General features: G+C 48.5%; 1 protein-coding gene across 3 annotated transcripts in view; it reads left to right on the top strand.

Annotated features, from left to right (window-relative positions):
- Positions 1-15,559, top strand: part of syne3 (spectrin repeat containing, nuclear envelope family member 3) — a 125,249-nt gene that overhangs the window by 66,427 nt on the left and 43,263 nt on the right. For all 3 annotated transcript variants that reach the window (XM_070871359.1, XM_070871358.1, XM_070871357.1), the window contains exon 14: positions 4,072-4,141. In XM_070871359.1, coding sequence (XP_070727460.1) covers positions 4,072-4,141 — 70 coding nt within the window. The remainder of the gene's footprint in view (positions 1-4,071; positions 4,142-15,559) is intronic.

The following is a 15,559-nucleotide window of genomic DNA, read 5'->3' as shown; positions in this document are numbered from 1 at the left end:
GAGATGGCTTTGGTCGATTGGGAAATAGATTGAAAGATATTGTGGATAAGCAATGGCAAACATTTAAAATAATAATTCATAATTCACAACCAATATACATGCTCTCGAAGAATAAAAATCTACTGGAAAAGTGTTCCGCCAGTGGCTAACTGAAGAAATTGGGGATAATAGATTAAAAGCGTGAGGATTGGGAGGGTTTTAAATATCAGTAAAGGATGGCAAGAAATTGATAGAGGGAGAAAATAGAATATGAGAGTAAACGAGCAAGAAATATAAAACCAGCCTGCAAGAGCTTTTACAAGTATGTAAAAAGGAAGAAAGTGACGAAAGTAAATGCTGATCCCTCAGAGGCAGGAGAAAGTATGATGGGTAATAGGAAAGGGCAGAGACATTAAGCAACTATTTTGTATCTGTCTTCACAATAGAAGACTCACAGAACATACCGGAAATTGTGGGGATCCGAGGGTCTAATGAGAGTGAGGAACTTTAAAGCAATTAATATTAGTAAAACAAAAGTACTAGAGAAACTAATGGGATTAAAAGCCAACAAATCCCTTGGACCTGACGACCTACATCCAATGATTTTAAAAGAGGTGATTGCATAGAAAGTGAATGCATTGGGTTGTGATCTTCCAGAATTCCCGAGATTTGAGAACGGTCCCTGCTAATTGGAAGGCAGCTAATGGAATCCCGCCGGTTTAAGAAATCGGGGAACTACAGACCAGTTACAAAAGCATAATACTGAGGACGCAGTTAGCCTAACATCATCAGTTGGGAAAAAGCTACAACCTATTATTGAGGACATAGTAACAGGGCACTTGGAAAATCACAATATGACTCAGTAGAGTCAACACGGATTTATGAAAGGGGAATCACGACTGACAAATCTGTTGGAGTTTTTTGAGGTTGTAACTCGGGTAGATGAGGGGAAACCAGTGGATGTCGTTTATTTGGATTTTCAGAAGGCATTTGATAAGCGGTTGTTACACAAGATAAGGGCTCATGGATTGCGGGTAATATGTTAGCATGGATTGAGGATTGGTTAATGGACAGAAAACAGGAATAAACAGGTCATTTTTGGGTTGGCTGTAAGTAGTGGGCTGCAAGTGGTATAGGCAGGTTGAGTGAGTGGACAAGTGTAATGTGAGGAGGACGTGTGAAATTATCCACTGTGGTAGGAAGATTAGAAACGCAGAATATTCGAAAAGAGGAACTGAAATTAAATTATCAAGGAATTTAAAACAAAATAGTAAAGTATTTTACTGGCACATCAATAGACAAAGTAAGGTTGGGATGGGAGTCGGGCCATTAAGGACTCGTCAGAATAATATCACAAGTAACGATGGAGAAATGGCAGAAATATTCAATAATTATTTTGCCTCAGTATTTACCAGGAAGATGGGACATGACATTGGACGATGAGATTAGTAATGAGGTAACTATATTTAAAATAAAAAGAAGGGATATATTAAATAAATGAATCAAACTCAGGAAAATATTCTGGTCTGGATGGATTACATCCACACATTTTAAAAGAATCTAGGAACGAGATAGCAGAGGCATGAATAATTTAATAATTCATTAGAAAAAGATGTAGTACAAAGGACTAGTGGATAGATTGAAGAAGGGATATAGAACATGTCCAGGGAACTATAGACCAATCAGCTTAAATGTGAGGTATTACATTTTGGGAGGAAGAATAGGGAGGTCACTTATTACTGGGAGGGTATGAGTCTGGGTGGTGTAGAGGAACAAAGGGATCTCGGATGCAAATACACAAATCACTAAACGTTGTGACACAGGTTAACAAGGCCATAAAAAGCAAACCAAGCTCTCGGGTTTATTTCTAGAGGGATAGAATTGAAAAGTCGGGAAGTTATGCTAAACCTGTATCGAACCTTGGTTAGACCACCCTTAGAGTACTGCGTACAGTTCTGGTCTCCATATTATAAACAGGATATAGAGGCACTGGAGAGGGTGCAGGGAAGGTTTACAAGGATGATACCAGAAATGCGAGGGTATACATATCAGGAAAGAGAAAGCAGGCTGGGTCTCTTAGCTTGAAAAAAGAAGGCTGAGGGGTGACCTAATAGAGGTCTTTAAAACGATGAAAGGTTTTGATAGAGTGGATACAGAGAGTGTTTCCACTTGTGGGGAAGAGCATAACTAGAGGCCATCAATATAAGATAGTCACCAAGAAATCCAATGGGGAATTCAGGAGAAACTTCTTTACCCAGAGAGTGGTGAGAATGTGGAACTCGCTGCCACAGGGAGGGGTTGAGGTGAATAGTATCGATGTATTTAAAGGGAGGCTGGACAAGTATATGAGGGAGAAGGGAATAGAGGGTTATGCTGATAGAGTTAGATGGGGAAAGACGGGAGGTGGCTCGAGTGGAGCATAAATGCCGGCATGGCCTGGTTGGGCCGAACGGCCTGTTTCTGTGCCGTATATCCCGTGTAATCCTATGGAATGTTTATTAAAAGGAGAGAGACTAGTAAATGTTGATACTGAGAGGGATTTGGGTGTTGTGTACAAATCACAGAGAAATTAGCATGCAGGTACAGCAAGCAATAAGGAAGGCAAATGGTATGTTGTCCTTTATTGCAAGGGGGTTGGATATAAGAGTCAGGAAGTCTTGTTACAATTGTGCAGGGCCTTGGAGAGACCACACCTGGAGTACTGTGCAGTTTGGGTCTCCTTATCTCAGGAAGGATATACTTGCCTTGGAGGTGGTACAACGGAGGTTCACCAGTCTGATCCTGGGATGAGAGGGCTGTTTTATGAGGAGAGATTGAGTAGAATGGGCCGATACTCTCTGGAGTTTCGAAGAATGAGAGGTGATATCATTGAAACATACAAGATTCTGAGGGGGATTGACAGGGTAGATGCAGGGAGGATGTTTCCCCCGGGCTGGGGAGTCGAGAACCAGGGGTCACAGTCTCAGGATAAGGGGTCGGCCATTTAAGACAGAGATGAGGAGGAATTTCTTCAGCCAGAGGGCTGTGGAGGCTGAGTCTCTGAGTATATTCAAGGTTGAGATCGACAGATTTTTGGAGTCGAGGGGAATCGAGGGATATGGGGATCGGGGGGAAAGTGGAGTTGAGGTCGATGATCAGCCTTGATCTTATTGAATGGCGGAGCAGGCTCGAGGGGCCATAAAGACCACTCCTGCTCCTAATTCTCATGTTCTTATTTACTATGTAGCCAAGTTTTGCATCATCCACAAAGTTATAAATTGTACTCGGTGTTCCCAAGACCAGGTCATTCATACATAACAAGAAGCAATGGTCCCAATACCAGGCCCTGGGGGACCTCACTGTATCCTTTTCTCCAATCAGAAACTCATCTGTTCCCCACAACTCTCTGCTTCCTGTCCAGACCCAACTGACCACTGTCCCCTTTAATCCCAGCTGCTTCTATTTCCTCACTAAGTCTGTTGTGAGGCACTTTATCAAGTCCATATATACATGTACTGCGCTATCTTCAACAACCCCATCTTACTTCATCAGAAATCTCAGTCAGTTAGTCCCACACGATTTTCCTTGAACAAATCGGTGCCTCTACCCCTTAGGAAGCAATGCTTCTTCAAGTGAGGATTCATTGTGTCCTTGACGATGGTCTCTGGTCGTTTTCCCACCACTGACGTTAGGCTGACTGGTCTGTAGGTACCAGGTTTATACCTCACCCCTCTTTTGAACAAGGGTGTAACATTCGCAGTTCTCTAATACCACTCCCATATCCGAGGAGGATTGGCAGATGGTGGTCCGAGCTTCTGCCAGCTCCACTATAACTTCCCTCAGCAACCAAGGATGCAGCCCGTCTAGACTGGGTGATGAGCTATCTCTGAGTGATAGCACCTCTCTCTCTGTCTACGATTTTATTTACTGTCTCTGAACCTTGCTCTGCCTGTGGTGCAGTCGTTACTCAGGTGGTCCTTGCGAGATGTGATATGGAGTCGAACACACCAGGAATGATTTAGTGGCTGTTGGGACACAAGTTGTTTTCCATGCTGATATTGTGCTCACACCAAACTGTGTATGGTTCGTAAATTCCTTGCACTGTTCTCCCAGCAGCCAGACGAAAGCCGGAGAGTTGGGAGTGGGACATGAGGAACGATTCCACCATCAGCTCGCCAGAAAGGTACTCGGATATATTCACATTAAACCAAAATACAATCCTTAAATGCAGTAAGGGGCAGACCAAGTAGCAGTCACTGAATGTACGGGAGTTTTACAATGTGGGGGGTCAGTCACTGAATGTACGGAAGTTTTACAGTGTGGGGAGTCACTGAATGTACGGGGGTTTTACAATGTGGGGGGTCACTGAATGTACGGGAGTTTTACAGTGTGGGGGGTCACTGAATGTATGGGAGTTTTACAGTGTGGGGGGTCACTGAATGTACGGGGGTTTTACAGTGTGGGGGGTCACTGAATGTACGGGGGTTTTACAGTGTGGGGGGTCACTGAATGTACGGGAGTTTTACAATGTGGGGGGTCACTGAATGTACGGGAGTTTTACAGTGTGGGGGGTCACTGAATGTACGGGAGTTTTACAATGTGGGGGGTCACTGAATGTACGGGGGTTTTACAGTGTGGGGGGTCACTGAATGTACGGGAGTTTTACAGTGTGGGGAGTCACTGAATGTACGGGGGTTTTACAATGTGGGGAGTCACTGAATGTACGGGAGTTTTACAATGTGGGGAGTCACTGAATGTACGGGGGTTTTACAATGTGGGGAGTCACTGAATGTACGGGAGTTTTACAATGTGGGGAGTCACTGAATGTACGGGAGTTTTACAATGTGGGGAGTCACTGAATGTACGGGAGTTTTACAGTGTGGGGGGCCACTGAATGTACGGGGGTTTTACAATGTGGGGAGTCAGTCACTGAATGTACGGGAGTTTTACAATGTGGGGGGTCACTGAATGTACGGGGGTTTTACAATGTGGGGGGTCACTGAATGTACGGGAGTTTTACAGTGTGGGGGGTCACTGAATGTACGGGGGTTTTACAGTGTGGGGGGTCACTGAATGTACGGGAGTTTTACAGTGTGGGGGGTCACTGAATGTACGGGAGTTTTACAGTGTGGGGAGTCACTGAATGTACGGGAGTTTTACAGTGTGGGGAGTCACTGAATGTACGGGAGTTTTACAGTGTGGGGGGCCACTGAATGTACGGGAGTTTTACAATGTGGGGTGTCACTGAATGTACGGGAGTTTTACAGTGTGGGGGGTCACTGAATGTACGGGAGTTTTACAGTGTGGGGAGTCACTGAATGTACGGGAGTTTTACAGTGTGGGGGGTCACTGAATGTACGGGAGTTTTACAGTGTGGGGGGTCAGTCACTGAATGTACGGGAGTTTTACAGTGTGGGGGGTCACTGAATGTACGGGGGTTTTACAATGTGGGGAGTCACTGAATGTACGGAAGTTTTACAGTGTGGGGGGTCACTGAATGTACGGGGGTTTTACAATGTGGGGAGTCACTGAATGTACGGGGGTTTTACAGTGTGGGGGGTCACTGAATGTACGGGGGTTTTACAGTGTGGGGGGTCAGTCACTGAATGTACGGGGGTTTTACAGTGTGGGGAGTCAGTCACTGAATGTACGGGGGTTTTACAGTGTGGGGAGTCACTGAATGTACGGGAGTTTTACAGTGTGGGGGGTCACTGAATGTACGGGAGTTTTACAGTGTGGGGGGTCACTGAATGTACGGGAGTTTTACAGTGTGGGGGGTCACTGAATGTACGGGAGTTTTACAATGTGGGGAGTCACTGAATGTACGGGGGTTTTACAGTGTGGGGGGTCACTGAATGTACGGGGGTTTTACAGTGTGGGGAGTCACTGAATGTACGGGAGTTTTACAATGTGGGGAGTCACTGAATGTACGGGGGTTTTACAGTGTGGGGGGTCACTGAATGTACGGGAGTTTTACAGTGTGGGGGGTCACTGAATGTACGGGGGTTTTACAGTGTGGGGAGTCACTGAATGTACGGGGGTTTTACAGTGGGGAGTCACTGAATGTACGGGGGTTTTACAATGTGGGGGGTCACTGAATGTACGGGGGTTTTACAATGTGGGGGGTCACTGAATGTACGGGAGTTTTACAGTGTGGAGAGTCACTGAATGTACGGGAGTTTTACAATGTGGGGGGTCACTGAATGTACGGGGGTTTTACAATGTGGGGGGTCACTGAATGTACGGGGGTTTTACAATGTGGGGGGTCACTGAATGTACGGGGGTTTTACAGTGTGGGGAGTCACTGAATGTACGGGAGTTTTACAGTGTGGGGAGTCACTGAATGTACGGGGGTTTTACAATGTGGGGGGTCACTGAATGTACGGGGGTTTTACAGTGTGGGGAGTCACTGAATGTACGGGAGTTTTACAGTGTGGGGAGTCACTGAATGTACGGGGGTTTTACAATGTGGGGGGTCAGTCACTGAATGTACGGGGGTTTTACAATGTGGGGAGTCACTGAATGTACGGGAGTTTTACAATGTGGGGGGTCAGTCACTGAATGTACGGGGGTTTTACAGTGTGGGGGGTCACTGAATGTACGGGAGTTTTACAGTGTGGGGGGTCACTGAATGTACGGGGGTTTTACAATGTGGGGAGTCACTGAATGTACGGGAGTTTTACAGTGTGGGGAGTCACTGAATGTACGGGGGTTTTACAGTCTGGGGGGTCACTGAATGTACGGGGGTTTTACAGTGTGGGGGGTCACTGAATGTACGGGAGTTTTACAATGTGGGGGGTCACTGAATGTACGGGAGTTTTACAGTGTGGGGGGTCACTGAATGTACGGGGGTTTTACAGTGTGGGGAGTCACTGAATGTACGGGAGTTTTACAGTGTGGGGGGTCACTGAATGTACGGGAGTTTTACAGTGTGGGGGGTCACTGAATGTACGGGGGTTTTACAGTGTGGGGGGTCACTGAATGTACGGGAGTTTTACAGTGTGGGGGGTCACTGAATGTACGGGGGTTTTACAGTGTGGGGAGTCACTGAATGTACGGGGGTTTTACAGTGTGGGGGGTCACTGAATGTACGGGGGTTTTACAGTGTGGGGAGTCACTGAATGTACGGGAGTTTTACAGTGTGGGGAGTCACTGAATGTACGGGGGTTTTACAGTGTGGGGGGTCACTGAATGTACGGGGGTTTTACAATGTGGGGGGTCACTGAATGTACGGGAGTTTTACAATGTGGGGGGTACTGAATGTACGGGAGTTTTACAGTGTGGGGGGTCACTGAATGTACGGGGGTTTTACAATGTGGGGGGTCACTGAATGTACGGGAGTTTTACAATGTGGGGGGTCACTGAATGTACGGGGGTTTTACAGTGTGGGGGGTCACTGAATGTACGGGGGTTTTACAATGTGGGGGGTCACTGAATGTACGGGAGTTTTACAGTGTGGGGAGTCACTGAATGTACGGGAGTTTTACAGTGTGGGGAGTCACTGAATGTACGGGGGTTTTACAATGTGGGGGGTCAGTCACTGAATGTACGGGGGTTTTACAATGTGGGGAGTCACTGAATGTACGGGAGTTTTACAATGTGGGGGGTCAGTCACTGAATGTACGGGGGTTTTACAGTGTGGGGGGTCACTGAATGTACGGGAGTTTTACAGTGTGGGGGGTCACTGAATGTACGGGGGTTTTACAATGTGGGGAGTCACTGAATGTACGGGAGTTTTACAGTGTGGGGAGTCACTGAATGTACGGGGGTTTTACAGTCTGGGGGGTCACTGAATGTACGGGGGTTTTACAGTGTGGGGGGTCACTGAATGTACGGGAGTTTTACAATGTGGGGGGTCACTGAATGTACGGGAGTTTTACAGTGTGGGGGGTCACTGAATGTACGGGGGTTTTACAGTGTGGGGAGTCACTGAATGTACGGGAGTTTTACAGTGTGGGGGGTCACTGAATGTACGGGAGTTTTACAGTGTGGGGGGTCACTGAATGTACGGGGGTTTTACAGTGTGGGGGGTCACTGAATGTACGGGAGTTTTACAGTGTGGGGGGTCACTGAATGTACGGGGGTTTTACAGTGTGGGGAGTCACTGAATGTACGGGGGTTTTACAGTGTGGGGGGTCACTGAATGTACGGGGGTTTTACAGTGTGGGGAGTCACTGAATGTACGGGAGTTTTACAGTGTGGGGAGTCACTGAATGTACGGGGGTTTTACAGTGTGGGGGGTCACTGAATGTACGGGGGTTTTACAATGTGGGGGGTCACTGAATGTACGGGAGTTTTACAATGTGGGGGGTCACTGAATGTACGGGAGTTTTACAGTGTGGGGGGTCACTGAATGTACGGGGGTTTTACAATGTGGGGGGTCACTGAATGTACGGGAGTTTTACAATGTGGGGGGTCACTGAATGTACGGGAGTTTTACAGTGTGGGGGGTCACTGAATGTACGGGGGTTTTACAGTGTGGGGGGTCACTGAATGTACGGGGGTTTTACAATGTGGGGGGTCACTGAATGTACGGGAGTTTTACAGTGTGGGGAGTCACTGAATGTACGGGAGTTTTACAATGTGGGGTGTCACTGAATGTACGGGGGTTTTACAATGTGGGGAGTCACTGAATGTACGGGAGTTTTACAGTGTGGGGGGGTCACTGAATGTACGGGAGTTTTACAATGTGGGGAGTCAGTCACTGAATGTACGGGAGTTTTACAATGTGGGGGGTCACTGAATGTACGGGAGTTTTACAGTGTGGGGAGTCACAATGTACGGGAGTTTTACAGTGTGGGGGGTCACTGAATGTACGGGGGTTTTACAGTGTGGGGGGTCACAATGTACGGGAGTTTTACAATGTGGGGTGTCACTGAATGTACGGGGGTTTTACAATGTGGGGAGTCACTGAATGTACGGGGGTTTTACAGTGTGGGGAGCCACTGAATGTACGGGGGTTTTACAGTGTGGGGAGTCACTGAATGTACGGGGGTTTTACAGTGTGGGGAGTCACTGAATGTACGGGGGTTTTACAGTGTGGGGAGTCACTGAATGTACGGGGGTTTTACAGTGTGGGGGGTCACTGAATGTACGGGAGTTTTACAGTGTGGGGGGTCACTGAATGTACGGGAGTTTTACAGTGTGGGGAGTCACTGAATGTACGGGGGTTTTACAGTGTGGGGGGTCACTGAATGTACGGGGGTTTTACAGTGTGGGGAGTCACTGAATGTACGGGGGTTTTACAGTGTGGGGGGTCACTGAATGTACGGGAGTTTTACAGTGTGGGGGGTCACTGAATGTACGGGAGTTTTACAGTGTGGGGAGTCAGTCACTGAATGTACGGGGGTTTTACAGTGTGGGGGGTCACTGAATGTACGGGAGTTTTACAGTGTGGGGGGTTACTGAATGTACGGGGGTTTTACAATCTGGGGGGTCACTGAATGTACGGGAGTTTTACAGTGTGGGGAGTCACTGAATGTACGGGGGTTTTACAGTGTGGGGAGTCACTGAATGTACGGGAGTTTTACAGTGTGGGGGGTCACTGAATGTACGGGAGTTTTACAGTGTGGGGAGTCAGTCACTGAATGTACGGGGGTTTTACAATGTGGGGAGTCACTGAATGTACGGGAGTTTTACAGTGTGGGGGGTCACTGAATGTACGGGGGTTTTACAATGTGGGGGGTCACTGAATGTACGGGGGTTTTACAATGTGGGGGGTCACTGAATGTACGGGAGTTTTACAGTGTGGGGGGTCACTGAATGTACGGGGGTTTTACAGTGTGGGGAGTCACTGAATGTACGGGGGTTTTACAGTGTGGGGGGCCACTGAATGTACGGGAGTTTTACAGTGTGGGGTGTCACTGAATGTACGGGAGTTTTACAATGTGGGGTGTCACTGAATGGACGGGGGTTTTACAGTGTGGGGGGTCACTGAATGTACGGGAGTTTTACAGTGTGGGGGGTCACTGAATGTACGGGAGTTTTACAGTGTGGGGAGTCACTGAATGTACGGGAGTTTTACAGTGTGGGGAGTCACTGAATGTACGGGGGTTTTACAGTGTGGGGGGTCACTGAATGTACGGGAGTTTTACAGTGTGGGGGGTCACTGAATGTACGGGAGTTTTACAGTGTGGGGAGTCACTGAATGTACGGGGGTTTTACAGTGTGGGGGGTCACTGAATGTACGGGAGTTTTACAGTGTGGGGGGTCACTGAATGTACGGGAGTTTTACAGTGTGGGGGGTCACTGAATGTACGGGAGTTTTACAGTGTGGGGAGCCACTGAATGTACGGGAGTTTTACAGTGTGGGGAGTCACTGAATGTACGGGAGTTTTACAGTGTGGGGGGTCAGTCACTGAATGTACGGGAGTTTTACAGTGTGGGGGGTCACTGAATGTACGGGAGTTTTACAGTGTGGGGAGTCACTGAATGTACGGGGGTTTTACAGTGTGGGGAGTCAGTCACTGAATGTACGGGAGTTTTACAGTGTGGGGGGTCACTGAATGTACGGGGGTTTTACAATGTGGGGAGCCACTGAATGTACGGGAGTTTTACAGTGTGGGGAGTCACTGAATGTACGGGGGTTTTACAGTGTGGGGGGTCACTGAATGTACGGGAGTTTTACAGTGTGGGGAGTCACTGAATGTACGGGAGTTTTACAGTGTGGGGGGTCACTGAATGTACGGGGGTTTTACAATGTGGGGGGTCACTGAATGTACGGGGGTTTTACAGTGTGGGGGGTCACTGAATGTACGGGGGTTTTACAATGTGGGGGGTCACTGAATGTACGGGAGTTTTACAATGTGGGGAGCCACTGAATGTACGGGAGTTTTACAGTGTGGGGGGTCACTGAATGTACGGGAGTTTTACAGTGTGGGGAGTCAGTCACTGAATGTACGGGAGTTTTACAGTGTGGGTGGTCACTGAATGTACGGGAGTTTTACAGTGTGGGGAGTCACTGAATGTACGGGAGTTTTACAGTGTGGGGGGTCACTGAATGTACGGGAGTTTTACAGTGTGGGGGGTCACTGAATGTACGGGAGTTTTACAGTGTGGGGGGTCACTGAATGTACGGGAGTTTTACAGTGTGGGGAGCCACTGAATGTACGGGGGTTTTACAGTGTGGGGGGTCACTGAATGTACGGGGGTTTTACAGTGTGGGGAGTCACTGAATGTACGGGGGTTTTACAGTGTGGGGAGTCACTGAATGTACGGGGGTTTTACAATGTGGGGGGTCACTGAATGTACGGGAGTTTTACAATGTGGGGAGTCACTGAATGTACGGGGGTTTTACAGTGTGGGGGGTCACTGAATGTACGGGAGTTTTACAATGTGGGGGGTCACTGAATGTACGGGAGTTTTACAGTGTGGGGGGTCACTGAATGTACGGGGGTTTTACAGTGTGGGGGGTCAGTCACTGAATGTACGGGAGTTTTACAGTGTGGGGGGTCACTGAATGTACGGGGGTTTTACAATGTGGGGGGTCACTGAATGTACGGGGGTTTTACAGTGTGGGGGGTCACTGAATGTACGGGGGTTTTACAGTGTGGGGGGTCACTGAATGTACGGGGGTTTTACAATGTGGGGAGTCACTGAATGTACGGGAGTTTTACAGTGTGGGGGGTCACTGAATGTACGGGGGTTTTACAATGTGGGGGGTCACTGAATGTACGGGGGTTTTACAATGTGGGGAGTCAGTCACTGAATGTACGGGAGTTTTACAATGTGGGGGGTCACTGAATGTACGGGAGTTTTACAGTGTGGGGAGTCACTGAATGTACGGGAGTTTTACAATGTGGGGGGTCACTGAATGTACGGGGGTTTTACAGTGTGGGGGGTCACTGAATGTACGGGAGTTTTACAATGTGGGGGGTCACTGAATGTACGGGAGTTTTACAGTGTGGGGAGTCACTGAATGTACGGGAGTTTTACAATGTGGGGGGTCACTGAATGTACGGGGGTTTTACAGTCTGGGGGGTCACTGAATGTACGGGGGTTTTACAGTGTGGGGAGTCACTGAATGTACGGGAGTTTTACAGTGTGGGGGTCACTGAATGTACGGGGGTTTTACAATGTGGGGGGTCACTGAATGTACGGGAGTTTTACAGTGTGGGGGGTCAGTCACTGAATGTACGGGAGTTTTACAATGTGGGGGGTCACTGAATGTACGGGAGTTTTACAGTGTGGGGGGTCACTGAATGTACGGGAGTTTTACAGTCTGGGGAGTCAGTCACTGAATGTACGGGAGTTTTACAATGTGGGGGGTCACTGAATGTACGGGGGTTTTACAATGTGGGGGGTCACTGAATGTACGGGAGTTTTACAGTGTGGGGAGTCACTGAATGTACGGGAGTTTTACAATTTGGGGAGTCACTGAATGTACGGGAGTTTTACAGTGTGGGGGGTCACTCAATGTACGGGAGTTTTACAGTGTGGGGAGTCACTGAATGTACGGGAGTTTTACAGTGTGGGGGGTCACTCAATGTACGGGAGTTTTACAGTGTGGGCGGTCACTGAATGTACAGGAGTTTTACAGTGTGGGGGGTCACTGAATGTACAGGAGTTTTACAGTGTGGGGGGTCACTGAATGTACAGGAGTTTTACAGTGTGGGGGGTCACTCAATGTACGGGAGTTTTACAGTGTGGGGGGTCACTGAATGTACGGGGGTTTTACAATGTGGGGAGTCACTGAATGTACAGGAATTTTACAGTGTGGGGGGTCACTCAATGTACGGGAGTTTTACAGTGTGGGGGGTCACTCAATGTACGGGGGTTTTACAGTGTGGGGAGTCACTGAGGGCAGGGGCAGGGCAATGTGCGTGGGCGGGGCAGTGTGCAGGGGATGGGCAGTGTGCTGGGACGGGGCATGGGGCGAGCAGGTGCAGGGACAGGGCGGGGGCGGGGCAGTGTGCAGGGGGCGGGGCAGTGTGCTGGGACGGGGCATGGGGCAGGTGCAGGGACAGGGCGGGGGCGGGGCAGTGTGCAGGGACGGTGCAGGGGGCGGGGCAGTGTGTTAGGGCAGGGGGCGGGGCAGTGTGCTGGGGCGTGGCAGGGGGCGGGGCAGTGTGCAGGGGCAGGGCAGTGTGCTGGGGCGGGGCAGGGGGCGGGGCAGTGTGCTGGGGCAGAAACATAGAAAATAGGTGCAGGAGTAGGCCATTCGGCCCTTCTAGCCTGCACCGCCATTCAGTGAGTTCATGGCTGAACATTCAACTTCAGTACCCCATTCCTGCTTTCTCGCCATACCCCTTGATCCCCGAGTAGTAAGGACTACATCTAACTCCTTTTTGAATATATTTAGTGAATTGGCCTCAACAACTTCCTGCGGTAGAGAATTCCACAGGTTCACCACTCTCTGGGTGAAGAAGTTCCTCTGCATCTCGGTCCTAAATGGCTTACCCCTTATCCTTAGACTGTGACCCCTGGTTCTGGACTTCCCCAACATTGGGAACATTCTTCCTGCATCTAACCTGTCCAACCCCGTCAGAATTTTAAATGTTTCTATGAGGTCCCCTCTCATTCTTCTGAACTCCAGTGAATACAAGCCCAGTTGATCCAGTCTTTTTTGATCGGTCAGTCCTGCCATCCCGGGAATCAGTCTGGTGAACCTTCGCTGTACTCCCTCAATAGCAAGAATGTCCTTCCTCAGGTTAGGAGACCAAAACTGTACACAATACTCCAGGTGTGGCCTCACCAATGCCCTGTACAACTGTAGCAACACCTCCCTGCCCCTGTACTCAAATCCCCTCGCTATGAAGGCCAACATGCCATTTGCTTTCTTAACCGCCTGCTGCACCTGCATGCCAACCTTCAATGACTGATGTACCATGACACCCAGGTCTCGTTGCACCTTCCCTTTTCCTAATCTGTCACCATTCAGATAATAGTCTGTCTCTCTGTTTTTACCACCAAAGTGGATAACCTCACATTTATCCACATTATACTTCATCTGCCATGCATTTGCCCACTCACCTAACCTATCCAAGTCGCTCTGCAGCCTCACAGCATCCTCCTCGCAGCTCACACTGCCACCCAACTTAGTGTCATCCGCAAATTTGGAGATACTACATTTAATCCCCTCATCTAAATCATTACTGTATAATGTAAACAGCTGGGGCCCCAGCACAGAACCTTGCGGTACCCCACTAGTCACTGCCTGCCATTCTGAAAAGTACCCATTTACTCCTACTCTTTGCTTCCTGTCTGACAACCAGTTCTCAATCCATGTCAGCACACTACCCCCAATCCCATGTGCTTTAACTTTGCACATCAATCTCTTGTGTGGGACCTTGTCGAACGCTTTCTGAAAGTCCAAATATACCACATCAACTGGTTCTCCCTTGTCCACTCCACTGGAAACATCCTCAAAAAATTCCAGAAGATTTGTCAAGCATGATTTCCCTTTCACAAATCCATGCTGACTTGGACCTATCATGTCACCTCTTTCCAAATGCACTGCTATGACATCCTTAATAATTGATTCCATCATTTTACCCACTACCGATGTCAGGCTGACCGGTCTATAATTCCCTGTTTTCTCTCTCCCTCCTTTTTTAAAAAGTGGGGTTACATTAGCTACCCTCCACTCGATAGGAACTGATCCAGAGTCAATCGAATGTTGGAAAATGACTCTCAATGCATCCACTATTTCCAAGGCCACCTCCTTAAGTACTCTGGGATGCAGTCCATCAGGCCCTGGGGATTTATCGGCCTTCAATCCCATCAATTTCCCCAACACAATTTCCCGGCTAATAAGGATTTCCCTCAGTTCCTCCTCCTTACTAGACCCCCCGACCCCTTTTATAACCGGAAGGTTGTTTGTGTCCTCCTTCGTGAATACCGAACCAAAGTACTTGTTCAATTGGTCTGCCATTTCTTTGTTCCTCGTTATGACTTCCCCTGATTCTGACTGCAGGGGACCTACGTTTGTCTTTACTAACCTTTTTCTCTTTACATATCTATAGAAACTTTTGCAATCCGTCTTAATGTTCCCTGCAAGCTTCTTCTCGTACTCCATTTTCCCTGCCCTAATCAAACGCTTTGTCCTCCTCTGCTGAGTTCTAAATTTCTCCCAGTCCCCAGGTTCGCTGCTATTTCTGGCCAATTTGTATACCACTTCCTTGGCTTTAATACTATCCCTGATTTCCCTTGATAGTCACGGTTGAGCCACCTTCCCTTTTTTATTTTTACCCCAGACAGGGATGTACAATTGTTGTAGTTCATCCATGCGGTCTCTAAATGTCTGCCATTGCCCATCCACAGTCAACCTCTTAAGTATCATTCGCCAATCCATCCCAGCTAATTCACGCCTCATACCTTCAAAGTTACCCTTCTTTAAGTTCTGGACCATGGTCTCTGAATTAACTGTTTCATTCTCCATTCTAATGCAGAATGCCACCATATAATGGTCACTCTTCCCCAACGAGCCTCGCACAACGAGATTGCTAATTAATCCTCTCTCATTACATAACACCCAGTCTAAGATGGCCTCCCCCCTAGTTGGTTCCTCGACATATTGGTTTAAAAAACCATCCCTTATGCACTCCAGGGCAGGGGGCGGGGCAGTGTGCAGGGATGTGGCAGGGGGCGGGGCAGAGTGCGG

This window comes from Pristiophorus japonicus, unplaced genomic scaffold (genome assembly GCF_044704955.1).
Source record: "Pristiophorus japonicus isolate sPriJap1 unplaced genomic scaffold, sPriJap1.hap1 HAP1_SCAFFOLD_246, whole genome shotgun sequence".
Taxonomy (NCBI): domain Eukaryota; kingdom Metazoa; phylum Chordata; class Chondrichthyes; family Pristiophoridae; genus Pristiophorus; species Pristiophorus japonicus.
This window is presented reverse-complemented; position numbering and strand designations above follow the sequence as displayed.